The 27,709-nt window shown below is 44.5% G+C and overlaps 1 protein-coding gene across 11 annotated transcripts in view; it reads right to left on the bottom strand.

Annotated features, from left to right (window-relative positions):
• Window positions 1-1,116: 1,116 nt before the first annotated feature.
• Window positions 1,117-27,709, bottom strand: part of LOC139408501 (neuronal cell adhesion molecule-like) — a 110,420-nt gene continuing 83,827 nt past the window's right edge. For 3 of the 11 annotated variants that reach the window (XM_071152490.1, XM_071152482.1, XM_071152474.1), the window contains 25 exons: window positions 27,206-27,328; window positions 26,740-26,910; window positions 22,836-22,892; window positions 20,498-20,609; window positions 19,518-19,702; window positions 18,961-19,092; window positions 18,602-18,745; window positions 18,343-18,454; window positions 17,983-18,149; window positions 15,573-15,720; window positions 15,207-15,331; window positions 14,206-14,307; window positions 13,545-13,742; window positions 13,363-13,433; window positions 13,041-13,266; window positions 12,565-12,680; window positions 12,231-12,435; window positions 11,948-12,070; window positions 11,231-11,407; window positions 9,569-9,631; window positions 9,027-9,155; window positions 8,023-8,181; window positions 6,947-7,078; window positions 6,716-6,794; window positions 1,117-3,724 (listed from right to left, as the gene is read on the bottom strand). In XM_071152490.1, coding sequence (XP_071008591.1) covers window positions 3,478-3,724; window positions 6,716-6,794; window positions 6,947-7,078; window positions 8,023-8,181; window positions 9,027-9,155; window positions 9,569-9,631; window positions 11,231-11,407; window positions 11,948-12,070; window positions 12,231-12,435; window positions 12,565-12,680; window positions 13,041-13,266; window positions 13,363-13,433; window positions 13,545-13,742; window positions 14,206-14,307; window positions 15,207-15,331; window positions 15,573-15,720; window positions 17,983-18,149; window positions 18,343-18,454; window positions 18,602-18,745; window positions 18,961-19,092; window positions 19,518-19,702; window positions 20,498-20,609; window positions 22,836-22,892; window positions 26,740-26,910; window positions 27,206-27,328 — 3,503 coding nt within the window. In that variant the 3' untranslated portion in view covers window positions 1,117-3,477. The remainder of the gene's footprint in view (window positions 3,725-6,715; window positions 6,795-6,946; window positions 7,079-8,022; window positions 8,182-9,026; window positions 9,156-9,568; window positions 9,632-11,230; window positions 11,408-11,947; window positions 12,071-12,230; window positions 12,436-12,564; window positions 12,681-13,040; window positions 13,267-13,362; window positions 13,434-13,544; window positions 13,743-14,205; window positions 14,308-15,206; window positions 15,332-15,572; window positions 15,721-17,982; window positions 18,150-18,342; window positions 18,455-18,601; window positions 18,746-18,960; window positions 19,093-19,517; window positions 19,703-20,497; window positions 20,610-22,835; window positions 22,893-26,739; window positions 26,911-27,205; window positions 27,329-27,709) is intronic. The other 8 variants (XM_071152561.1, XM_071152507.1, XM_071152516.1 and 5 more) reach the window with 4 other exon arrangements.

Raw genomic sequence — 27,709 nt, forward strand, 5'->3', positions numbered from 1 at the left:
TCCTCCTCTTTGCCCTCTTGCTCTCCCCTTCCTCTCCTCTTGCTCTCCCCTTCCTCTCCTCTCGCTCTCCTCCTCTGCCCTCTTGCTCTCCCCTTCCTCTCCTCTCGCTCTCCTCTTTGCCCTCTTTGCCCTCTTGCTCTCCCCTTCCTCTCCTCTCGCTCTCCCCTTCCTCTCCTCTCGCTCTCCTCCTCTTTGCCCTCTTGCTCTCCTCTACCTCTCCTCTCGCTCTCCTCCTCTTTGCCCTCTTGCTCTCCTCTTCCTCTTCTCTCACTCTCCCCGCATCACTCTGATTCGGAGGGGTTGGGTTAAGCGCAGAAGACACATTTCGGTTCAGTCCATTCAGTTGTGCAACTGACTAGGTCTCCCCTTTCCTTTCCCACTGTCTCCAGTTTACTGTGAGGCTAGCAGCATACTCCAGACTCTACGGTTGACTTAATACTTTCACTGCGTTGCATAAGTTGCCTGCATCCTTTGGCTCGCAGCATAGGATGGTGTTGTCTCACACTGTGCTACCCTGTGATCTGTGTGTTTTTGGAGCGACTACTGCTACCTGTTCCTGTTCCTGCCGGGGAGTGTCTTAGCCCTGACGCGCCTTGTAAACTGACTTGTGCTTTCATTTCACTCAGGTTCCCTCGTGTAGTCCCTCATCTCAAAAAAGATCTCAGGTATAATAAGCACCCCCAAAGTGTTTATCATTCGTCTCATATCAAAGTCTGGTTTGGCGCTCACACACGTGATCACACACGCGCTCACACACGCGCTCACACACCTCCATCCCCTGATACATAGAGCGCAGTGGGAAAAGAAGTGATGAGAGATCCAGAGCGAGAGATTCAGCATGAACCCCTCACCAACACACACACCTTATCTCCCAGTTCTGTGAAGGTGTGGAATCCTCGTCCTCTTCGTTGATACTTATTCCCATTGCCAACGAGTTGGTCTGTTGTGGAGCATATTTATGGAGCCATTGTGTAGCACCTTTATCATAAGATTGGTTTTATCATCTCATTTGCAAAGCTCCATTGGCTTCCATTGCATTGCTGATTAATTTAGAACATTACGAATATTAGAACAGTCAGAATGAAGTTTCACAATAAGGATAGAATGGACATCGAAGAAGATAATAATACTTTATTCATTCATTATATTTCAAGTTACTTGGAAATTCGTTATTTCACTACGTGGAGAAACTTAAATACAAATCAATTGTTAGTAAAAACCTTGAAACGGTTTTAGAATAAGAACACCAAACCATTTTCAATACGGTCACAAAGTGGAAGAGTTTGGCAGACCTTGTGCTGCTCATATAAGCAACACAAACCAGAATGACACAGTACGTCGAGGGGTACTTCTCTTACACTCCAAAGTCCATTACATCTCAAGGCTTCCAGAGTACTGTAATGGTTTCATTTAGTACAAAATAGGGACATTTCGGGAAAAACACAACAATATCGCTGACAAATGGAAACCATCCAAATGTGAACTCATGAGCAACGTCTTGTCCTGTTAGTTACAATAATGTACAATGTTCACAGCAAAGAAAAAAAAGAAATAGTAACAACATTTTTTATATTTATTCTATAGAAGTAGTCTATATTGAACACAGCTCTCTCAGCCAGTCAAAACCTTCTCATGCACAGTTCTGCCTCCCAGGCTCTTAAAAGGGATAGTTGATCAAATGTTGTCATGTGGCTGAACTATCCATTTTAAGCTCCTCTTGCAGTGGTTTTCTGTACGGTCAATTAGAGTATATATTTACAAATGCGACAGATAATGTTCATTCAAAAAAATAACAACAACGTAAAACTTGATGCAAGTTAAAATAAACATCTCGATCCCTTCCCTTATCCTTCCCTTATCCTTCCCTTATCACGCCAAAGGCCATCAAATGTAGTTAGTATAAGTGACTCGCATGAATATTATACCCGCAACACGCACGCACACACAGCGCAGAAATATGATCAAACACTACGTAGATGACCCGAACCTTGAAAAAATGTACAGAGACTTGACCATGTCCAATATGGCAACCCTAAGCCGCTTATCTGAGGGAGAAGCATTTTGAAGCTTTTCAAAAGATGACTGTATGAATTATTCCTTAATTGATGGAGTCCTCCATCCTTTCATCCTTCCTAGCTGAACACATCATCCTCAGAGTATGACTATTGCTTTATGGGCATTCCACTCACTGAACTCTGGGTAAAACGGTCTCTTTGTGAATTAATCTAGACTGAACTGAATCAGAGTTCTGTATTAAAAGGCACCGTACTGCTGAAGGCCACACAGCACCACAAATAAACGCAACATTTTGAAAGAAAAGCGAAAGAAAAGAGTTGGATGTCAGTACATGCACCTTGGGTCGCACAGAAAGAGCCATAAAGTCACCGTCAGGTCATGGGATGTGCAACCACAGGAAGTAAGGTCACATGCAGGTCAAAGGTTATGATGATGATGTCATGACAGCATGCCGCACTTCAGCATTTGCAGTGATCAAAACAAAGGTGACATGTGAGCACCAGTGAAGGCTGGTGGCTTCCTGGTGTTTGATACCGTCCCGTTAATTTAATTCGAGCCATTACGGCGAGCCTGTCCTCCCCCATTTAAAGTGGCACCAGCATCCCCTGGTGAGGGCGTGGATGCAGCGACTGATGTAACTTGAGTCATGCTTGATTGAGCCTGCTTGGAGTCGGAATCACAGATTCAGGCAGGAGAATACGTTTAGGAGCTCACTGGACATCATCCTGCACGGTAGATGCAACTGTCTTGCAAAAAGACATGGAATGATTTATATGTACTTAGTAACATGTTGCACCACCATGTCGACAGACACTGATGTCTCTTTGCGGTTGCCCTGAAGGGCAAAGTACCTCGAACACACACATTAATATCAAGATAATGCTTTGACCGGAAAAACCATATGGCAAACCCAAATAATTCAAATGTGTACCGTATAGCAGTTCAAGATAAATAGACAATAGCTTCCATGTAATAATCAACTCATTTGTGTTAATATGTGTTTGTGCATCATTTCAGGAAGACGTCTGGTTCTAAGTGTCGCTACTAAGTCAACAGGCTACAGAGAATAAAAGAGTTGGAACAGTCTCCGCAATCCCTCCACAAATTCAGTGATTTCCAAATGATAACGTACAATCCTCCAGTGTAGAGAGTCTCACACGTGTCTGTTATGTGTCTCTTAAGAAGTCTCCTATGTGTTTGTGACAGTAGTGTGCGGATGGGCGGGGCATGGGATGACAATAAGCCACAAGGTGACGTGAGGAACAGCCCTGTGAAGATGGCGAAGGGAACAGTCACTGGAGAGCCCCTACAGGTTTGGATGTCCAAATGTCTGGCTACACAAACCTATGGACCTGGCTGTTTAACCAGCTGGCTACAAAGGAGTTCAGTTTACTGCAGCACCACCTACTGGCCTGGCTGCCGATCCCTCCACCTGGCTGACCTACTGATCAACCATGCCGGCTACACAAAGGAGTTCATAGCGGAGGTATTAACAGGGGACGGGGCCTCGGAGCTTTCGTGGCCCCCAGCAGTGTCCCTGGCGGAGCTCTTCCCGCTATACTGTCCAATAAAAGACCCATCCTCGTTGAACTGGCCGTCTCCACCATCGCCGCCGTAGTCTACTAAACTGTCGTCACTGTTGTCCCTGTGCACCGTCCCATTAGACGGTGTGCGGCTCCCTTTTAACGGCTTATGGTCCTCAGTGTCACTAGGAGAAAACGACATGCAGGTGAAATGAGGACAGAATGATGTAAACAAGGATTTTAGTGTATGGCCTTTTTTTTTTTTTTTAGATGGAGCACTGAAGTAATTTCCTAATTACTTTACTACCATTACCCAAGTATTCAAATGTGTCTAATTCCAGGAAGAAAAAAAAGTTCAAACATATTATTCCACAGCTTATGAAAATGTTTGTTTATATCCTGAATTGGGTTGAAATTTGGACAGTGGATGTTAACAGTATCATTTTTCATCATTTTTTTCAAATCTAGCCCCAAGTCTAAAAAGAATGATGTGAGCGAGTAGTTGGTTTTCATCACGCAACAGGGGAATACAAGCAAAATCATACCCATTCCCTTATTTCCCCTGAAGCCATGACACGAGGTCGACAATAATACATATTTGCTGTATTGCCAGACAGAAACGTTCCTCCCCAACAAAAGTTGCGATGACAAACTGAAAATCCAAATATGTAATAAGCAATCACATGAAAAGCAAATGAATTGTCAGCCAAACGTCCCTAAAAGCATAAATAACAAATAATCACACTTTTGCAAACAAATTAAGAAACTGCAAAGAAAGCTTTCTTTGAGGATTAACATTAGTCTAGTCAACATTCAAATCAATGTCAGCCGATGATTCATGAGAGGGAATAGCAGGTGGACTCTCTTTCAATAAAGCCTTCATAATGCTATCACACTTTTATTACACCTGTTATAGCCAGTCATAACAGGTTATGTCAGCTAATAAAACATTACTCGACAAGAAATCCAATGTCATCAGGATGCAATCTTACTACAGATTAACGACTGAAAGCACTGCATTGGACACCAATGATGATGATACGTTATGACACCACTATGTAGGCTTTATGACAGTTAATGACAGTTTATAGCACAGACAAGGACAGTGGTGTAACTCTGGGGTGGTTTTACAGCAGGCCCTTTTCTCCAAGTGGCAGTAAGTACTGTTTATCAGAACGATATCACAGTATAGCAGCCCTTTCGTCACTCCTCTCATGCCAGTCTTGCAGTACCCTTCATTACCTTGTCTGAGACCCACATAAACAGAGTGAGACCCCCCCCCCCCCCCCCCCCCCAGATGAGACAAGCCTGCACTGGTTGCTAACCCATCAGTGTTTTCACGTGGGTTTCACTGTTCCCTTCTGTGGTCTAAGCATACAGCACCCACACATCCATCCAAACATAGCATAGCAGTATGTATCTCTCTTCAACATCACATTTCTCCCTTGTAAGGGTAGACACTGGCGTTCAAGGTCAACAGCTACATCATAGTTACAGCACAGGATTTATGCACGCCTACAGCCAAACCCGGAACAGCTTAGTAGAGTTAGATGAGTATTTATTGACATAAAGCCCCATGGTTGGAACATTTGATTTCCTTTCACAAAGGCACTCTATATTACACATTTAGCCTTGTGATATATACTTGTTATTTCAACAATATACACTCTGTCATATTGTCTATTATGTTGCTATTTGAATTGGACAGATTTGGCCCATCAGTAGCTTATTGTCTCTCGTGTTACGATCGTAAACTAGATAAGAGTTTTGATGTGGACAGGACAAGAATAGCTTTTTGCCTTGTTGAAACATAACATCTTTAACTCCAACACGCCGATAGCTTCATACTGGATGACTTATACTGTACATATCTATGATTTCATTCAAGACATTATTGCCTACAGCGAGTTTTATATACGGTCTTCATCACGCCATGCACATCACACAACGTTATATATCCATAATTCCATATACACTGTGTAAAGTATGTGGACAGCCTTTCAAATGAGTGGATGAGGCTATTTCAGCCACACCCGTTGTAGACAGGTGTATAAAATGTTGGTGGAGGAGGGATAATGGTCTGGGGCTGTTTTTTGATGGTTCGGGCTAGACCCCTTAGTTCCAGTGAAGGGAAATCTTAACACTACAGCATACAATGACATTCTAGATCATTCCAGGTGTCCACATACTTTTGGCGGTGTAGTGTATTTATGTGTTACAGCATAGATAGAATGTATATTATAGAACACATTTATGTTTAAAACACATGATACAAAAAGTAATAATATCAAATATAAGAAGAAAAAAAACGTCATATAAATTGAAAAAAAGCTGGACCGGTACAAAATAATGTTTCCAAAACGCTATACATAATAAGTAAAGTGCTTCATTTTTCTTAATATCTGCGTGCATGGTTGGAAAAGCAAGCAGCCTGAAAAGCAGTTAGAAGGCGCTATAGCAAGCATAACTAGATTAACTGCAGTTAGTCAGAGCTTATATCAACTGGGATGAGTGTAATACCTGTACAGTATGCATATGTATGCAAATGTTAATTTATTAAGTATGTACGTATATTCCATAATACAAAAGCTACTGTATATTTATATGCACAATGTATTTGTTACAAGGTATTCATTTGGTTACAAATGTGAAATTAGTGGGGCAGGTATCTATGCATGCCAGCTTGGAATACTGAAAGTTATTCTTCAAAAATATTCCTGACTGTTCTAGGGAAAGCTTTTAAAAGTCCCCGAAAAACCTAAACCCCTAAAACGTAGACCTGAATAATACTGTATATCCTGCTTATCGAATGACGCAACACAGTCAAACACACTACAATATCGATCTGGCCACCAAGCCACTGACACACTAAGCGGAGAAGAATCCCTCCCCGTCCCTGTCCCCCTTACCCAACCTCTTCCATAAAGAAGAGGCTTGTGCTTTACAGTGTAGCTCCAAACGTCTGCAATACCAGAATCCCTGTTAGAATGATGGTAGTCCCGCGGCAAGTAGAGGTCAGCTGTTAGGATGGGGAGGCCAGAGCGCCTGCCTTGCTGACAGGAACCAGGTCTGGGGAGGGAGCAAGGGCTTGGTGGGGTGGTTTGGGGGGGCGGGGGGGGCTTGGGGCAGGGAAGAATTGGGGCCCCAACAGGCTCCAGGAGAGTCATGTTTCTCACCTGTATTCCCCGAAAGTACAGTCATCCTCTTTCATGGGCTGGAACTCTGGGTCTGTGTGAGCGTCCTCCTTTTCTTTCACTGGAGGGGGGGGGGGGGGGGGGGATTCATCAAATGTGTCATTTACTACGGCCTAAGATGGGTGATGGATATGAAGGCGACAACGTGCGTGCGTGTGCTTGTTTGTATGTGTGTATGCGTGCGTGTTTTATGCGCTAACCAAAAGTACCCACCTGGGTATTTTCCTCCCTTGTTTCTCTGTATGAAGCAGATGATGAGGAGAACGAGGATGAGGAGAGCGATGGCACACATCAGGCCGATGAACCAGCCCTGAGTTGCAATATCCACCTGTCGGGCTGCCATAGCTGGTCAGGCACAGAGGGAAGGAAGAGGATATCAGAAAACTGTTAACGACTGGCCTGTTGCTTTAATTGAGAAAGGAAATATATAAGTAACGTTGAGTTCCTGCACTGGAGTACAATGAAAATCGAATGTACAATAAAGTTTTGTTAACTTCCAAGTGTTTCAGACATCTTCTATTGTCATCAAGGCTACTAAAGGAGATTGTGGAGGAGACAGAAGTACATGATAGTATGAAAATAGGTTCCAAAGAACTCATTGTAAGTATTTTATTGTTTTGGAAATTGTCACATAGTGTTACTGCAAAAGACAAGTGGTGTGTTAGTGATGTTATGTTAAACATCCCGTCTGCGGAAGTTACAGGCACATGAATGCAGAGCGTATCGAAGACGGTTAACAGCTTGACTTCTACAGTGTCTGGCGCAAACAACATTTGCGTCTTCTCCCTCTCTTTCTGCCTCTCAGTCATGCTCATGCATCCCCCCACCCCCCCCCACACACACACACAGTACACACACATTACAAACAAAAACCAAATGTTAACCACAGCAGGAGAGAGAATTAGGTGGATTATTAGACAGCTACACATCAATCTTCTATATCATGTGAATGGTATCCGTCGTCGATATGAGGACGGTCTGACTGCACGTCTCTCCAGAAACAAGACGGTGTTCCTAACTTCAACACAAATATGCGTACAGGACAACATCATGCAGGTCAGGAAACTCTACTGAACATGCCTACAGTATGTTTCCAAAAGAGAAACTACGACAACAGATACACTGTTGATCAGCAACGCTGTATTCCACAGGCACCGAAACAGGTTTCTTGAGGTGGTGAAGAATAGCAAAGCTACCGCACACACACACACACACGTTTCTCTACAACACAACACAGGGCGAGGCAAAGCGAGGCCGGGCGGCGACCGGCCAACCGCGTGCTGCCTCACCTGGAATCATCACCAAAAGCTCTTCTGATTGGTGGAGCACCGCTTGGCCGTTGTGGCCCTTGGCGACCACTCGCACCCTATAGGACAGGCCCTCCTTTAAGCCCTTCAGCACATAGACCCGAGAGCCATTTACATACTCTTTCTGCCACTCCTCTTCACCTAGAGAGTTGCAGGACGAAAGATGTACGGTGTACATATTAGGACATCCATTGCAGCCAGCCGAGAAGTGTTCATGTCCTAATATGTACACCGTACACTGATAAGTTGGAATGGGCTGTTGGTGTTCATGCAGAGATGGTTTTTACTTGTGTATCTATTGAAATGCTATAGGCAGAGGTGAAGTAATATACAGTATATAGCATCACATATGGCATCTATGTTAGATATTACTACATCTGTACATTTGTATTATGTTATTTCATGGTGTTCTACGAATGAAGTACGGTGATTACAAACATTTGTGGGATGTGTCTCAGTGAACTGGGTTACTAGACTAAATGTTACAATGTGACTCTGAATAGGGAACTGAAAAGCGTCTGAAACTACTTGACTTGATAGGAATGACACATCATGCTAATTCACTTTCTGATTGTTTTCAAGGTATAGGTGTGAGAGAGCCATACTACACACACTGTGTTTTTTTTTAAACCCTCACTGCTGGTCAATAAAAACAACTAAAGCTAATTAAGAGTCCAATCGACATTGAGCGTTAAATATTATTTGAGACTGTCTATACTGCTTTTGACTATGAACCATTTGAATAGGTTTGTGCCAACTGTTTAAAGCAATATTCTGTATTCCGGCCAATCACATGGAGGATATTTTTATTATCCAATCAGAGAAATCAGTTTTTATCATCTCTGGGCACGAGGCAAAGTAACAGCAGCCAGCCTCATAATTGCCAATTATTATTTATTTTTTTACACCTGCAACAGCCAGTCATTGAGTAGGAGTCTCTTGCCACCTATTCGTTGAAGTATACGTGATAGAGGGATATGTCTTACTGTTATCGTTCTCTACTATATATTCTACATAAACGTTTTTTTCCGCTCCCCAGTATTCCCAACTGATCAGCGTTCCGTCCTCTCCCACGGAAGAGCTAACGTTCCCGAATGCCGGAGCCGCTGGATGCACTGAGCACAAGAGAAGAAGACAGCAATGAAGCTTCAACAAAATCAGGAGTCTATTCCCCTTCAGATGATGCACTCGCCGATAGCAGAATAATAGCTTGTGATTCAAATATTGACATCCGTCCATATCGCAACATACGTCTGTAGATCCAAAGCAAAGCGAGACAGACTTCGAATTTTTCCATTCCAACTTCAATTACTCTCAGGGTCGATCAATAACCTTTACAGTTGCACTGTTGTTTATGAGCCTTTCAATCAAATGAAAACGCTAAAGCCTAAACATTTGTAATACACATTCTATAATACAATATGGATGATAACATCGACCCTTGTGAACCATCGATCAGAAGAGAAGCAATGATAAGATATACTATACAGCATGACTGGGAATGTGACAATGTCTATAGCGGCTGTACCCTTGTGGAATGGGAGGTGTGCCGGAGGAGACCGTGCTACGGGAGGTGAGGGTTGGGTGTTCCCTGGAACAACATGGAGAGGAATAAGAAACGTCACACAACACCACAGACAAAGACACACAACAGGCAGGCCGAAGGCAGAGGTAGGCAACACAAACCACGCGGGCAAAGGTCGGCGGTGAGGTTACACGGGCCCATTGGCATGCAGTGGGAGTGCAAACAGACAATCAGCATGTTTGAGGGGGGGGGGGGGGGGGGGGGGGGGGGGGGTCAGTTTGAAGCAAGGTTCAAACACGCACAACGTCATGCACGGGACAGGCAGTACCAGCCGGACATAGAAATAGGCATAGATCAGCAGTTGCAGGGGGAGAGGTAAAGTCTCCACAACGCAGTTAGTAAATCAGACTCTGAGGAGTCTTGAGTCTGTTGTGTGGCAAAAGGTGTTGCAGCAGCCAAAGATGCATCACATCATATTTGAATGTCTTTATCCAGCTACAGTGAGCTCCAAAAGTATTGGGACAGCGACATTTTTTTGGGGGGGGGGGGTTGTTTTGTCTTGTTAAAAAGGGGGGAAAAATGCTATTTTAACCTCTTTGCAATAAGGAATTGATACCAAAAGCTTGAGGGAAGTTTAAAGTGTTTATTAGCAAGGATGATCGTCAGCTGAATGCATACACATTCAGAAAGTATACATTCACAATCTTGTACTCTCCCCTCTTTTTAGTCAACACCCTCTTGTCGGTGGCACCTACCTATCTATACATTTTGTGACCCCAATGAGTTTCCCATATATCTCCCCATGTGGAATGTCCACGGTCCTCTTTCTCAGAGATGCTTTGTTAATGAAGGCCCAGATCAGTATGAGGGGGTGTGCACTTTGACAACCACACCGACAGAGGGCGGACGCATTAGGACTTTGAGAGGGGAAAAGGGACACAAAAGGGGAGAAAGAGGACACAGAGGCCAATGATCTGACCCCTGAAGTCCCTCGATGTATCCGTGAGTGAGTCTCTGAGACGTCCAAATGAGCATGCTTTAATGTCAGTATAGAAGGTGCACAAGGGTAGAGGAGGAGCCAACTGTGTTTAACAAAGTGCAACTGGGACACGATCCACTATTTTTATTACAACTACTACACTGAGGTGATATCATGCTTTGGTACGATTCTGTACACATTTTCACATGCTAACCGGTGAAATGATTTTGTACATCCACAAACAACATCCACAAAAAAACGACAATAAACAATTATAAACTGGGCGGTTCGAGCCCCAGATGCTGATTGGCTGAAAGCCGTATACGACGGGTAGGACAAAACATTTTCACTCTCCTAATTACGTTGGTAACCAGTTTATAATAGCAGTAAGGAACCTTGGGGTTTGTGGTACTGTATATGGACAATATACCACGGATAAAGGCTGTAGCCAGGCACTTGTATCGTGCTTAAGAACAGCCCTTAGATATATTGACCATTATACCACACCCCCTCAGGCCTTTTTGCTTAAGTATAATACACAATCTAGATGTTGGGGGATGACATTCCTGAGTTGACTTGAAGCATTCAAAATGGTTGACAGGTAACCCTCGTATGAATGGGGTTTTGCATCGATAGAAACTGACTACAGTTCAGGTTGTAACCATCGTCAACGCGTTAACACATACCTTCGTCCATGATCGTTGCGGCTTCCTCTGTAACGACAGGCCCTGCTCCCTGGCCTGTTTTGGCATTGAAATAAAACTTGTAACGTGTGCTGTACTTGAGGTTAAGGAGAGTGACGGAGGTCTCGTTGGCTGGCAGGGCCAGCTCCTCCACCGGACCCAGCACGTCGGAGATATTGACTGGAAGAGCGGAAGAGGATGTGACAGGGGTGTAAGCAAGATGGGTGGAAGGGGGGGAAAAGGTGTAGTGAGAAGGGGCAGGTGGATGGATGGATGGATGGGATGGGAAGGTGAAAGAGGGGGCAAGGGCAGAGGTGTAGCAAGATAATGCGGGTCGAAAGGTGGGGGGGGGGGGGGGTGGAGAGGTGGATGGAAGTGACATCAGATTATCCATCGCGCTGCGGGGTGGTTCTCAGTCTGTTCGACGATGTAGTTTCTAGCTATCACAGGCTCAACCCCTTGGTACATACACCTCGCAATAATACCAAAAACCTACGGTGCTAACAAGACATGTAAAGGAGGGCATACTGAACAGCAGACTGGACCACAAACTACAAGTAGAAAAGGTACTCCCTGGCTAAGACACTGCTAAGCAGTAGAGGTGCTCCCTCCGTCGAAGCTCTGGCGGAACCTCTAGCTCTCGATGCCTACTATGTTATCCCTGACCCAACCCTCCTACAGCCAAAACACAAGTAGAAGAGTATTGCTACGTAAGCTCACCGGTCTGATATTTGAGGGTGTAGCCGGTGAGGCGTCCGTTGCGGTCGTAGGGAGGGCCCCACTCCAGAGTGAGAGAGTCCAGGTTAGGGTTGGTGATCCTCAGGAAAGATGGCCGCCCAGGGACTGTAGAGCATGACAGGCACACAGTCAACAGCTGCATGCTGATTGTCCCCAAATGGCAATTTGTATGCGTCATAAAAGCATGAAAACAGACCCATCAACCCTAGCTGAATTGGCCTTGACATGATACCCTCTATACGAATAGATTGTTGGCTCCTCCTACCTCCCTCAGGGGTCTCGAACTGCTGGTTGGAGCTGGCGGGACCCTCCCCCTTGCCGTTGAAGACCCTGACGTTGAACAGGTAGAGGCTGTAGGGCTGCAGGCCTGGGAGTATGCCATGGCTCTTGTTCCCACTGAAGGTCAGGACTTGCTGCTCCACATGGTGGGGGTTGTGTTTGTGGAGGCTCCGCTCACGCCAGTAGTACACCTGGTAGGACACAGAATGAGATACGTTCAATGGGGGATGATACAGAGCTGTGTGTGCGTGCGTGTGTGTGCGTGTGTGTGTGTGTCTGTGTGTGTGTGTGTGTGTGTGTGTGTGTGTGTGTGTGTGTACCTTGTATCCCTTAAGACGTCCCCGTACTGTCTTAGGAGGGACCGGCTCCCAGTGCACCTCAGCCAGACTGCTGTTCAACACCAGGACCTGGACATTGTCTGGTGCCTGCATCGGCACTGTGGAAGCAGATGTTAGAGGGAGTGGAACACAGTTTTCAGGGAGCAGGACCCGATGGAGAAACTTCATTAAACCCACTGGTCTAGTTACAGTAACTAGTCACGGTACAGGTTAAAGGGAGAGATACTTGTCGTCTCTTTCGACAACTTTTAGTCTGGCAAGTCACGCAAACAAGTACTGTATGGGTCGGTTTTCAAGACCAAGATCAAGCCTAGCCATGTACTAAAAATCATTTGCAACACAAACAAATCTATTTAGAGCATGCTTTTAGTCCAGGACTATCCTAGGCTTAATCTGTGTTCAAAAAACTGGCCCGTAGCGTCTCCCTAAAATGCAAAGTTGCGTTGTGTGTTCCTCACAGTCCTCCCCAGAGTGCCCGGTGACCACAGCAGGCTCAGGTCCAATCCCGTAGTCGTTGATGGCTTGAACCTGGACCTCGTAGGGTGTGAAGGTGGGCGTGCCAGAGACCATGAACTTGGAGACGTTAGCCACGGTCACTGACGTCCACTCCTTGTCCACGTCCTTCTGTCTCCACATCACCTTGTACTGCAGGCCTGGTCCGTTGGCCTGGTGACCTGACATTGGCTGCAGATGAGATGAGATGAGATGAGGATGAGAGAAAGTGTTTAACCACATTGTAATGACTGAATCCATCGCCCTTACATACACAATGATGCTTACCTTCCATGAGATCACAAGGTTGTCGTGTTCCGTTCCAAAGCCATCAACTCCACTGGGGTTCTCATCTGGAGCTAATGGGATGAAACAAAATGCCAAATCAACAGTATGCACAAATCTACATACTGTAAGTCAACACATTGCGCAAAAAACCACATTAAGCAAGTAAATCCTACAGTCTGTACCTGAAGGGTTGGTCTTGTATACGCGGGAGGGCAAGGAGGGGTTGGAGAGGCCCACGGCATTGAGGGCCAGGACTCGGAAGGTGTAGTGGACATAAGGAGACAGCTTAAGGTGGGCCGTGGTCTTGAAGCCCGGAACCACCGTCAGGTTGTGCCAGTGGCCATGGTGGTGGAGAGAGTCTGCGTATTGGATCACAAACACTGGGGGGGGGGGGGGGGGGGGGGGGTAGAAAAGTGGTGAGCGATTGCAGAGACTGCAAGCCATGTTTTTTACACTCCAACCATTAGATTGTATTTGGAATGTATGAGCCAACTCCCGTCTTCGGAGTTAACAATCAAATGCAAATAGGCCGAAGCTCTCTGAGCGCATTCATATACCGGATAATTAACGAGAACATCCTGGAAGACCCTATACCCAAACCTGCACATTTTAAAAACCCATGAAATCCAATGTTGAAAACATATGACATGGGGTAGTGCTGTGCAAACATAACTAGAAAGTGCTCTGAGTGGTGCTAACCTCATTAAACACAGACTGAGTTCAACTAGCTAGAGTACACTCTCAGGTTAATAACGATACAGTCAGCTTCGAGCTTCTGGGAGCTTCCGAGAGTAGGTCAGTAAGGTCATTAACAGACACACACGCAGGCACGCACACACATACTGTGAATAGGGCTGTTGTGTTCGTCTCCGGGTATCCAGGTGAGCTGGACACTCCTGGGCTTCTGGTCTGTCAGCTCCAGGTCAGTAGGAGGGTCTGGTTGTTCTGGAGAAGAAACACACAAGACGTGACGAGATAAATCAACTGGGTTTAGAACGGTGCGTTGGAATAGCACTTTAATGGCACAGCAGCAACGCCAAGACTCAATGATTTTGGATAAAGATTAAGCAGCATGCGCCCTCGGGCTGGATGGATGGAGACGATAACGCATTTCAGACGGACCCCACTGTGTGACGGGATGGAGAGGGAGGTCAAATGATCTTAGCATTCAAAGGCACTGCTAGTTACTTCACACTCACAACCTAGGAGTTTGAATTGCACCACATTGGTCACGTATCTACTCAACACATGCAAAACAGCATGAGCGTTCGGACATACGCCGGAGAACAAAAATCTGCAAACCGCATCGACAGTAAGACTGAAATCCAAAAAAAGGCCATAAAACATGGTGGTTAAATCAAAAATGATAGTCCCTTCCGTCCGCCCATCAGTCCAGGGTCTGGTGACATTACAAACAAACAGAATAGATGATCACATCTGCGAGCAGCGGAGCATGCTTGAGTTTGCAGACCAGACTGACAGATCCCCCCACACACACAAGCGTGGAAGCATAGCTTAAGCACCCGCTTGTGTGTGATGCTGCTTTACCGTAGACTATAGCTGGAGTAGGAGCTGCCTCTGCCAGGTAGGAGGGCAGGTAGGAGTGAAGTAGGGGGGTCAGCGGTTAGTGGTACAATAAGACAGACCACCTTCTCTCTCACTGGGTATTATTACACATTTAGGATAGAATCATGTTATTTTCCGCAAAAACACTAACCCATACTCTTAACAGAAATGATGGTATACTTCAAGGAAGGTAAAGAAAAACACCCAGTTACACTTGAACTTTAAGGAAGGATTCACAAAAGCATGTGGAGGTTGTTCGTATGAGAGAGTGAACATACCGACAACAGTGAGCTCAGCGCTAGCAGAGTCCTGGTCCAGAGTAGTGATCATGATGCAGGTGTAAGTTCCTGAGTCATTCTCTGTCACGTCTGTTATGGTCAGGCTGTCAGAGTCCACCACAAACCTGGGAAGACATAGTCAATGTCAGTCAGTTTAATGCCTCCTCTTATGGCCTCTTAAGTTAGTGTACAACCCTTTGGTTTAGGTTGATTTGTGTGTTTTGCGTATGAAGTCGGGAAGATTAGCCTTGATGGAATAACGGATCAACTAAAATACTGTCACAAGAGGAGACATAATATGAAGCTAGGATTGACTGTTGTAGATATAATTGCATGGTGCTCTATGTTGGAAAGTGTGTGTTTGACCTCTCGTCGTCGGGTAGTTCTCCGTTGTCTTTGACCCAGGTCATGGTAGGGATGAGGGAGGGGTCGTGTTTTACTTTACACTCAAACACCACGTTCCTGTTCCTCTGCACCACCATGTACTCCGGCTGCTTCAGGATACGCGTGGGCTCTGAGGGGAGAAGGGGTCAGGAAACTCAGTAAAGGAGAGCAGAGTAAGTTGAGTCAAAGGGGTAAGTTGAGCCTCCCTTGTTTCTAGGAAACCATAAACCAAAATTAATCATTTGACAAAATAGTTAGGAAGAGGTCATCATTTCATGTCAACCAAGAAACCACATGGAAAAAGTGGTAAGCAAGTTAAGACCAATTTTTTTTAAATTTCACCAAGTCAAGTGAATTTATTGTGTTCAGGTTTCATTATACTTGTATTTGAACCAAAGTAGATATTCAAGATTGTTCAATACATCAGTTGGGGTCTCTATAAGCTTCAATACGAGGTCCTAAACCGAGCATGTAAGTGCATCCTTGTAACAGTGAGGGCTAATATCGTCAAAATGTTTGCTTTGGGGTAAGTTAAACCAATATGCTTAAAATTATAAAAAGACAAAAAAGTGATTGTGACTGTGTTGAATTGTGTTTGGGAAATAAAGATAGACATTGGATAAAAAAGATAGTGGTAATATTTCATTCAGTACAGACATTTGTAGGTGTCTTAACTTACACTGTCCCGCGGCTCAATTTACCCCATGCTCGGGTTAAGTTGTACCAAGACAACACTTTTTTTGGACAAATGTTTACATTAATTCTAATTATTTCCAGGGAAACACAACATCCTAAAATATATTTAGATAACCTACAGTTGAAGTCGGAAGTTTACATACACTTAGGTTGGAGACATTAAAACTAGTTTTTCAACATCTCCAAAAATGTCTTGTTAACAAACTATAGTTTTGGCAAGTGGGTTAAGACATCTACTTTGTGCATGACACAAGTAATTTATCCAAAAATGGTTTACAAACAGATTATTTCACTTATAATTCACTGTATCACAATTCCAGTGGGTCAGAAGTTTACATACACCAAGTTGACTGTGCCTTTAAACAGCTTGGAAAAATCCAGAGAATTATGTCATAGCTTTAGAAACTTCTGATATGCTAATTGACATCGTAAGAGTCAATTTGAGGTGTACCTGTGGATGTATTTCAAGGCCTACCTTCAAACTCAGTGCCTCTCTGCCTAACATTATGGGAACATCTAAAGAAATCAGTATCCACAGTAAAACGCCCTATATTGACATAACGTGAAAGGCCACTCACCAAAACCGCCATAAAAAAAGACAGACTATGGTTTGCAACTGCACATGGGTGCAAAGAGCATACTTTTTGGAAAAATGTCCTCTGGTCTGATGGCCATAATGACCATCGTTATGTTTGGAGAAAAAAGGGTGAGGCTTGCAAGCCGAAGAACACCATTCCAAACGTGAATCACAGGGGTGGCAGCATCATGTTGTGGGGGTGCTTTGCTGCAGGAGGGACTGGTGCACTTCACAAAATAGATGGCATCATGAGGAAAGAAAATGATGTGGATATATTGAAGCAACATCTCAAGACATCAGTCAGGAAGTTAAAGCTTGGTCGCAAATGGGTCTTCCACATGGACAATGACCCCAAGCATACTTCCAAAGTTGTGGCAAAATGGCTTAAGGACAACAAAGTCAAGGTATTGCAGTGTCCATCACAAAGCCCTGACGTCAATCCTATAGAAAATGTGTGGGCAGAACTGAAAAAGCATGTGCGAGCAAGGAGGCCTACAAACCTGACTCAGTTACACCAGCACCAAAATCCACCCAACTTATTGTGGGAAGCTTGTGGAAGGCTACCTGAAATGTTTGACCCAAGTTAAACAATTTAAAGGCAATGCTACCAAATACTAATTGAGTGTATGTAAACTTCTGATCCACTGGCAATGTGATGAAATACATAAATAAAAGCTGAAGTTAATCATTATCTCTACTATTATTCTGACATTTCACATTCTTCAAATAAAGTGGTGATCCTAACTGACCTAAAACAGGGAGTTTTTACTCAGATTAAATGTCAGGAATTGTGGAAAAACTTAATTTAAATGTAGTCGGCTAAGGTGCATGTAAACCTCCGGCTACAACTGGATGTTAGAAAGAATACTACATTTCCCTTGACGGAGTAATGCTGAATGTAAAACAGGGCTCAGCTTACCCCACTCGCCCCTAAAGGATGAACCAAAGCTTGTCAAGCTGTTATACATTCTTTACTGTAACCGTCCTTCATGAATGATGTCAAAGTATGACAAATATTTTTCAGCAACTCTTGGAAGTCTGTTTCAAAAAAAGCTAAATAACAAAGGCATAAAACAGACAGAGGAGACAGGGTGTTTTGTGGTCATCCCAGGCTCTCACCTTTGACCTCAAGATAGACATGGTTCTCGGAGATGCCCAGAGAGTTCCTGGCCACACAAGTGTACTTCCCACTGTTGAGGGCCTGGGCCACGTGTATCTCCAGAGTCCCGTTCTCATGCAGCACGTAGGGGTCCCCGTCCAGGGTGCTGGACCTGCTGTCCTTAAACCTGACAGGGGATAGGGGAACCACAGGCTATGAGCTTCTAAGCTGGGAACACATTTGACTGCGTCAGATATTCTCCACCCTTCTCCCACCCCCTCCCCTTCCTCATCACAGATTTAACAATAGTGGAAACGTTGAGAGAAGGGTGGAAAATCTGGATGTCGTCTTCTAAGAATTCAAATGGGCCATGAACTCACCATGTTATTTTGGGGATGGGCGAGCCGAAGGAGGAACAGTCCAGTAAGGCGCGGCTGTTCCTGATCACCTGGTAGACCTTGTTAGCTGGTGTCAGGACTCTGGGTGTTTCAGCTATGGAGACAACAAATGCTTCATGATAAACCACGTCACAACAATACTGAGTACTGAGTTCATGCAGTGTCGATCACATCATGATGCACTCCGATGCAGAGGCAGAAAAGGGCCCTGCGTTCTCAATTCAAGTATGTGCCGACTCACAGAGAACGTTGACGAAGGCATTGGACAGCAGATATCCATATTCATTGGAGGCGTGGCACTGATAGACTGCACTGGATCCGGTCTGAACTTCCTCGAAGATGATGGTGTCGCCCTCCACCTTCCTACTAGGGTCCTTAGGTGAATCTATCAAAGGATCAAAAACAAGTGTCAAACGTGTCATCATAAACCTACAAAATGATTCCCTTGTCTGAACCTCACATTGGCACATACAATGACTTAACTGCAAGTATTTGGGGAAATATACTTTTAGTGTCTGTGCACAGTGAGTGCACCGTACGAGACATAGGCAAGGCCACTCAATCAATCGATCAATGAATCAATCAATACTGAGTACTCACTTTCTATGGGGATTCCGTTCATGGCCCAGGTGATGGTGGGTTTGGGGGTACCGCTGGCCCTGCAGATCAAATTACCCCTCTCTCTGGGAGCCAGCACCAGGTTTCTGGGGGTACTGATCCAGTACGGGGCCGCTGGGAGGGGAACATGGGAGCACAAGGCAAGCCGATGGTCGGGCTATTGATTACCTCACGTCACAAAGGGTCAGCAACAATGGCACAGTGAACAATATCGAAAGGCAGGCAACCGGTTAATGACTGAATCCCCTGCTCCAGATAACACCATTTAAACATCTATATAGGAGATAGATAGGCAGCATCGAAGCCCAGAAGGCAGGTAGACCAAGTCAGCCGTGCGTTCCCGACCGATTTCAGCCCTGCTCATCGCCGACCGTTGTCTTGTGGTGTTATTGAACAGCATAGTGAAAAGCAGACAGGAAAAGTAGGACGACCGCAAGTCACAAGAGCGGTGGGTTGAATTCTAACCCGTGGCCGCTCTGCTATAGGCTACACGCGTGCCAGCCAGTCAGTGGCACTAACTGCTAAGTCACATGACAAACCTTTGACGGTGACGCGGATGGTGTGGTGTACGGAGGCCAGGCGGTTGCGGGCGGTGCAGCGGTACTCTCCGGCGTCCGCCTCAGACACGTCAACAATGCGCAGTGTCTTCTGGAAGTGCAGGAAGGAGGTCCGCTTGGCAGGGAACTCCCCGCTCACCTTACTCCATGAGACCTCTGGAGTGGGTCTGGAGGGGGAGGAGAGGGAGGGTGGGAGGGGAAAGAGACAGATGGAGAACATAAGAAATTTCCAGTGAAATTCCCCCCCCCCCCCTCCTTCTGCTTTCAGAACAGCCACAATATGTCGGGGCATGTCGATTACGGCAGCCCCCCGCACCTCTCTGATTCAGAGGGGGTTAAATGCGGAAGACATTTCAGTTGAAACACATTCAGTTGTACAACAGACTAGGTATCCCCCTTTCCCTTTTCCCTTTCTACAAGGTGTCGAAAGCGTTCCACAGGGATGCTGGGCCATGTTGACTCCAATGCTTCCCACAGTTGTGTCAAGTTGGCTGGATGCCCTTTGGGTGGTAGACCATTCCTGACACACACAGGAAACTGAAAAAAACCCAGCAGCATTGCAGTTGTTGACACAAACCGGTGCGCCTGGCACCTACAGCAATAAACCCCGTTCAAAGACATGTCAAATCTTTTGTCTTGCCCATTCACCCTCTGACTGGCACACATACCCAATCCAAGTCTCAACTGTCTCGAGGCTTAAAGATCCTTCTTTTACTTATCTCCTCCCATTCATCTCCACTGATTGAAGTGGATTTAACAAGTGACATCATTAAGGGACCGTAGCTTTTACCTGGATTCACCAGGTCAGTCTATGTCATGGAAAGAGCATCATGTTTTGTACAGCCAGTGTATAAGCACACATACAAAATTGTATAATGCATTAATAGTAGAGGTATATAAATAAAACAATATAATATAGGTCAAACAAAATGGACATTTTCTCGTTGACACTGTGTCCTTACAGTCCCTCAGCGATACACTCCAACTCCAGGACCTGTCCTCTCAGCACCATCTTGGAGCTGCTGGAGCCAGACGGAATCAGGAAGGTGGGTCTCCTCTCCTCCGCCGAGCCATCTGCAGCCACAGGGGGAGGGGTCAGAGACACAGTAGGTCACAACAAGACTTCTACTGTTCTATCTATTCTATTTCTATGGTTCCTCTACCACAGTCAGTGCTGAGCCACAGTGGAGGACCAGCTCAGGGCTCACACACTTAAAACCCAGCAATTGACTTTCAAAGGTGATTCCTGTTTGAGCAGGGTTTTTAGTGAACCTGATCTCCGCAAGCATACACGAAATTGCCTTTAATTAAAAGTCTATCGCTGCGTGCAGGTGTTGGATTGAATCCTTGCCTTCATCACTTACTGTGAAGGTGCTCATTGGTCGAGGGGTACTAAGAGGCGGTATACAGTTCTAGAACATGTATTTTCCTATGCAGTTATAACAGTAAACTACTTTCTAGTAGTGTAAGATAAGGATAACAAATACGTCGAGGACAATCAAATGGGTTATTGGTGGTTATGATTTCATGCGTTCAACGAATGGTGCTTGTGATTGGGGCAATGATGATACATGTCGACATTAATTGAGGTGCATCGCAAGCATTACTTTGAGAATCGACTCTCTCCGAATTGGCTTGGATGTGGCCTCCTGACAAAATCACTGACTGTATCTATTCACAAGACATGTATCTTCAGGGTACCAGACAGACAGACACACAGGAAGTGATGCTTTTACAAACAATGAGAAATGAACTGATAGGAAATGAAAGATCGTTTTAAAAGTGGATTGGGGGGAAAGAATTAGGTCGGCTGGGTGTAAAATAATAGAACAACAAACTGTGGTGTTGGTAGTGGTTGGAACATTCACAGTTTGGAAGCTGTCAATCTACTTTGCTCTAATTCAATACATCACTATAATAGAGAGAAAGCTTTTTTTTAAGTAGTCTACTGAATAAAATATATATTGTTATTTGTCCATTTACAAGATACACTACGTGACCAAAGGTATGTGAACACCTGCTCGTTGAACATCTCATTCCTAAATCATATGGGCATTAATATGGAGTTGGTCCCCCGTTTGCTGCTGAACAGTCTCCACTCTTCTGGGAAGGCTTTACACTAGATGTTGGAACATTGCTGCGGGGACTTGCTTCCATTCAGCCACAAGAAACAGAAACAGCCTTCCCCAAACTGTTGCCCAAAGTTGAAAGCACAGAATCATCTAGAATGTCATTGTATAATGTAGCGTTAAGATTTTCCTTCACTGGAACTAAGGGGCCTAGCCCGAACCTTGAAAAACAGCCCTAGACCATTATTCCTCCTCCCCCAAACTTTACAGTTGGCCCTATGCATTGGGGCAGGTAGCGTTCTCCTGGCATCCGCCAAACCAAGATTTGTCTGTTGGACTACCAGACGGTGAAGTGTGATTCATCCCTTCAGAGAACGCGTTTCCACTGCTCCAGACTCCAGAGCATTGTGCATGGCTATCCTAGGCTTGTGTGCCATGGAAACCCATTTCATGAAGCTCCCGACAAACAGATCTTGTGCTGCCGTTACTTCCAGAGGCAGTTTGGAACTCGGTTGTGAGAATTGCAACCGAGGACAGAACATTATTACACGCTACGTGCTTCAGCACTAGGTGGTCCCATTCTGTGAGCTTGTGTGGCCTACCACTTAGCGGCTGAGCCGTTGTCGCTCCTAGATGTTTCCACTTGACAATAACAGCACTTACAGTTGACCGGGGCAGCTCTAGCAGGGCAGAAATTTGACGAACTGACTGGTCGGAAAGGTGGCATCCAATGACGGTGCCATGTTGACAGTCACTGAGCATTTCAGTACGGGACATTCTACTGTCAATGTTTGTCTATGGAGATTGCATGGCTGTGTGCTCGATTTTATACACCTGTCAGCAACGGGTGTGGCTGAAACAGCCCGAATCCACAAATTTGAAGGGCTGTCCACATACTTTTGGCCATGGTGTGTATGAGGATGGCAAAGGTTAGAACCATCATGCAATGGTTCAGCATTTGGAATGGTGTTAATAAATAGCTGCTGTCGAAAAGAAAGTAGTCTCTCACAAAATGTGAGTTCTAGTATTGGTTTACTACTACGGGAAAGGGTATCACTAGGGTAAAGGGTTAACGCTAGTTATGTGTTTGATTGCTAATATTGGTTCCCTACTAACGTAGGGACAAATCACTAGGGAAAAGGTTAAAGGGTTACTGTAATGTTAGAGGTTGGTATCTAGTTGGTTGATTACTACGGGAGGAGGGTGACCACTAGGGGGTACCAAAACTCACCACTAAGAAAATCAGTTTCATTGTACAAAGCAGCAACAGTCTCATTGATTGCATCCACTGTAACACAACAGGAAATAATCAAACATGCCACATGTTGAAATTGAGTGATGTAAAAAAAAAAAGCAGTAAAGGGAATGGACAAAATTAACATACATGCTTGATTCTAAAGTCAAACCGTGTGAACGGAACAAAATACTGGATACTGATCATACATAAAAAGTATACAGTTGAAGTCGGAAGTCTACATACACTTAGGTTGGAGTTATTAAAACTAGTTTTTCAACCACTCCACAAATGTCTTGTGGAGTGGTTGAAAAACTATAGTTTTGGCATGTTGGTTAGGACATCTACCTTGTACATGACACAAGTCATTTTTCCAACAATTGTTTTTAGACAAATTATTTCACCTTTAATTCACTGTATCACAATTCCAGTGGGTCAGAAGTTTACATACACTAAGTTGACTGTGCCTTTAAACAGCTTGGAAAATTCCAGAAAATTATGTCATGGTTTTAGAAGCTTCTGATAGGCTAATTCACTTCATTTGAGTCAATTGGAGGTGTACCTGTGGATGTATTTCAAGGCCTACCTTCAAACACAGTGCCTCTTTGCCTAACATTATGGGAAAATCAAAAGAAATCAGCCAAGACCTCAGAAAAAAAATTGTAGACCTCCACAAGTTTGGTTCATCCTTGGGAGCAATTTCCAAACGCCTGAAGGTACCACGTTCATCTGTACAAACAATAGTATGCAAGTATAAACACCATGGAACCATGCAGCCATCATACCGCTCAGGAAGGAGACACGTTCTGTCTCCTAGAGATGAACGTACTTTGGTGCGAAAAGTGCAAATCAATCCCAGAACAAAAGCAAAGGACCTTGTGAAGATGCTGGAGGAAACAGGAACAAAAGTATCTATATCCACAGTAAAACAAGTCCTATGTTGACTTAACCTGAAAGGCTGCTCAGCAAGGAAGAAGCCACTGCTCCAAAACCGCCATAAAAAAAGCCTGACTACGGTTTGAAACTTCACATGGGGACAAAGAGCATACTTTTTGGAAAAATTTCCTCTAGTCTGATGGCCATAATGACCATTGTTATGTTTGGAGAAAAAATGGTGAGACTTGCAAGCCGAAGAACACCATCCCAACCGTGAAGCACGGGGGTGGCAGCATCATGTTGTGGGGGTGCTTTGCTGCAGGAGGGACTGGTGCACTTCACAAAATAGATGGCATCATGAGGGAGTAAAATTATGTGGATACAGTGCCTTGCGAAAGTATTCGGCCCCCTTGAACTTTGCGACCTTTTGCCACATTTCAGTCTTCAAACATAAAGATATAAAACTGTATTTTTTTGTGAAGAATCAACAACAAGTGGGACACAATCATGAAGTGGAACGACATTTATTGGATATTTCAAACTTTTTTAACAAATCAAAAACTGAAAAATTGGGCGTGCAAAATTATTCAGCCCCCTTAAGTTAATACTTTGTAGCGCCACCTTTTGCTGCGATTACAGCTGTAAGTCGCTTGGGGTATGTCTCTATCACTTTTGCACATCGAGAGACTGAATTTTTTTCCCATTCCTCCTTGCAAAACAGCTCGAGCTCAGTGAGGTTGGATGGATAGCATTTGTGAACAGCAGTTTTCAGTTCTTTCCACAGATTCTCGATTGGATTCAGGTCTGGACTTTGACTTGGCCATTCTAACACCTGGATATGTTTATTTTTGAACCATTCCATTGTAGATTTTGCTTTATGTTTTGGATCATTGTCTTGTTGGAAGACAAATCTCCGTCCCAGTCTCAGGTCTTTTGCAGACTCCATCAGGTTTTCTTCCAGAATTGTCCTGTATTTGGCTCCATCCATCTTCCCATCAATTTTAACCATCTTCCCTGTCCCTGCTGAAGAAAAGCAGGCCCAAACCATGATGCTGCCACCACCATGTTTGACAGTGGGGATGGTGTGTTCAGGGTGATGAGCTGTGTTGCTTTTACGCCAAACATAACGTTTTGCATTGTTGCCAAAAAGTTCAATTTTGGTTTCATCTGACCAGAGCACCTTCTTCCACATGTTTGGTGTGTCTCCCAGGTGGCTTGTGGCAAACTTTAAACAACACTTTTTATGGATATCTTTAAGAAATGGCTTTCTTCTTGCCACTCTTCCATAAAGGCCAGATTTGTGAAATATACGACTGATTGTTGTCCTATGGACAGAGTCTCCCACCTCAGCTGTAGATCTCTGCAGTTCATCCAGAGTGATCATGGGCCTCTTGGCTGCATCTCTGATCAGTCTTCTCCTTGTATGAGCTGAAAGTTTAGAGGGACGGCCAGGTCTTGGTAGATTTGCAGTGGTCTGATACTCCTTCCATTTCAATATTATCGCTTGCACAGTGCTCCTTGGGATGTTTAAAGCTTGGGAAATCTTTTTGTATCCAAATCCGGCTTTAAACTTCTTCACAACAGTATCTCGGACCTGCTTGGTTTGTTCCTTGTTCTTCATGATGCTCTCTGCGCTTTTAACGGACCTCTGAGACTATCACAGTGCAGGTGCATTTATACGGAGACTTGATTACACACAGGTGGATTGTATTTAGCATCATTAGTCATTTAGGTCAACATTGGATCATTCAGAGATCCTCACTGAACTTCTGGAGAGAGTTTGCTGCACTGAAAGTAAAGGGGCTGAATAATTTTGCACGCCCAATTTTTCAGTTTATGATTTGTTAAAAAAGTTTTAAATATCCAATAAATGTCGTTCCACTTCATGATTGTGTCCCACTTGTTGTTGATTCTTCACAAAAAAATACAGTTTTATATCTTTATGTTTGAAGCCTGAAATGTGGCAAAAGGTCGCAAAGTTCAAGGGGGCCGAATACTTTCGCAAGGCACTGTATATTGAAGCAACATCTCAAGACATCTCAGTCAGGAAGTTAAAGCTTGGTCGCAAATGGGTCTTCCACATGGACAATGACTCCAAGCATACTTCCAAAGTTGTGGCAAAATTACTTAAGGACAACAACGTCAGGGTATTGGAGTGGCCATCACAATGCCCTAACCTCAATACTATAGAAAATTTGTGGGCAGAACTGAAAAAGCGTGTGCGAGCAAGGAGGCCTACAAACCTGACTCAGTTACACCAGCTCTGTCACGAGGAATGGGCCAAAAAACACCCAACTTATTGTGGGAAGCTTGTGGAAGGCTACCCGAAACGTTGGACCCAAGTTGAACAATTTAAAGGCAATGCTACCAAATACTAATTGAGAGTATGTAAACTTCTGACCCACTGGGAATGTGATGAAAGAAATAAAAGCTGAAATAAATCATTCTCTCTACTATTATTCTGACATTTTACATTCTTAAAATAAAGTGGTGATCCTAACTGACCTAAGACAGGGAATTTTTACTAGGATTATATGTCAGGAATTGTGAAAGACTAAGTTTAAATGTGTTTGGCTAAGGTGTATGTAAACTTCTGACTTCAACTGTAGATATTGGTCATCAAACCTTGTCTGTGAATCTGGTCTGGACAACTTGGCATCATGACAATCAGTCAGTAGTAAAATCATAAACTGTATGAGAAAGCCTTTTTTTGTTGAGAGTGTACACGATACAGTGCAGTCATGAAAGCAGAGGCTTCACAAAATCAGTTAACTTAGTGGTGGGGCTACATTGCACGTAATGCAGAGAATAACCTAGAAGGTATTTTACCATGTGTCTTTTCATCATAATGACCACTAGACTACTACTGGCGACGCTGCGGTTGGGATCAGAGATAGGAAACACAATTTCCCTCCAACCCAAACTGACACACACATTCAGGGCGCAAGCACATTCACACCCACACGCAAGAAAACACACATGCTCGCATTCACTGGTGCGCACGTGAGCACACGCACACACTTACGGTTGAGCACTGTGACGGTGATGGGTTGTTTCTGCTGGATGGTCTGCGTGTGGGGGAAGCGGGCGTAACAGATGTAGTCGTTCCTCGAGTCCTCCTTCAGGACGTTGGAGAAGTACAGGTCTCCATTCAACGCCTGGGACACACGGCTGCTCTGAGGCAGCCTCTGGAAGTCTAAGGGAGGAGAGGAGAGATGTGTTTTAAGGCCTGAGATATCCCAATGATCTGAGTCAGTCTCTGGGAGACTGGGCAAGAGTGGCAATTAGGAGGAATGTCGGTGAGCAACAATTTTGAGACTTTAGTAAAATATCTCATTTAATTTCATCATTTACAAGCAAAGAACCCAGAAAGAAACAGGACAAAATATATAAGATTTCCCCATTCAGAAACTTGGGTGTGTGCATTTTTCCTTCTCTGTGTACAGTACGTAGCTAACAGGCCTAGACACAACAAATAGCATGCAACTTACTGATGTTCATCCAGAAGATGATGGGAGGGGGCAGGCCGGCAGGGGGCCGGCACTGTAGCACCAGAGACACGCCCTCCTGAACGATGATCGGCTCGTTTCTTTCCTTCGACCACAAGGGGGACCCTGAAGAGGTGGAGAGGAACACACCTCATAAGTTAGATAGCCCAAATACACATGAGGAAAACTGTGGTTTCTAGTCATCGAATGTCACCAAAAGGTCTGAGAGAATAAGGGGACATGGAGTTCTGGCTATATGGAATGGATGAGTTTTGGCTACATGGAAGTAGTGTTCTGGCTATATGGAATGAATGAGTTCTAGCTACATGGAAGGAATGAGTTCTAGTTATATGGAATGAATGAGTTCTAGCTATATGGAATGAATGAGTTCTGGCTATATGGAATGAATGAGTTCTAGCTACATGGAAGGAATGAGTTCTAGCTACATGGAAGGAATGAGTTCTAGCTACATGGAAGAAATGAGTTCTAGCTACATGGAAGGAATGA

The sequence above is a fragment of the Oncorhynchus clarkii genome, chromosome 1, assembly GCF_045791955.1.
Source record: "Oncorhynchus clarkii lewisi isolate Uvic-CL-2024 chromosome 1, UVic_Ocla_1.0, whole genome shotgun sequence".
Classification (NCBI taxonomy): domain Eukaryota; kingdom Metazoa; phylum Chordata; class Actinopteri; order Salmoniformes; family Salmonidae; genus Oncorhynchus; species Oncorhynchus clarkii.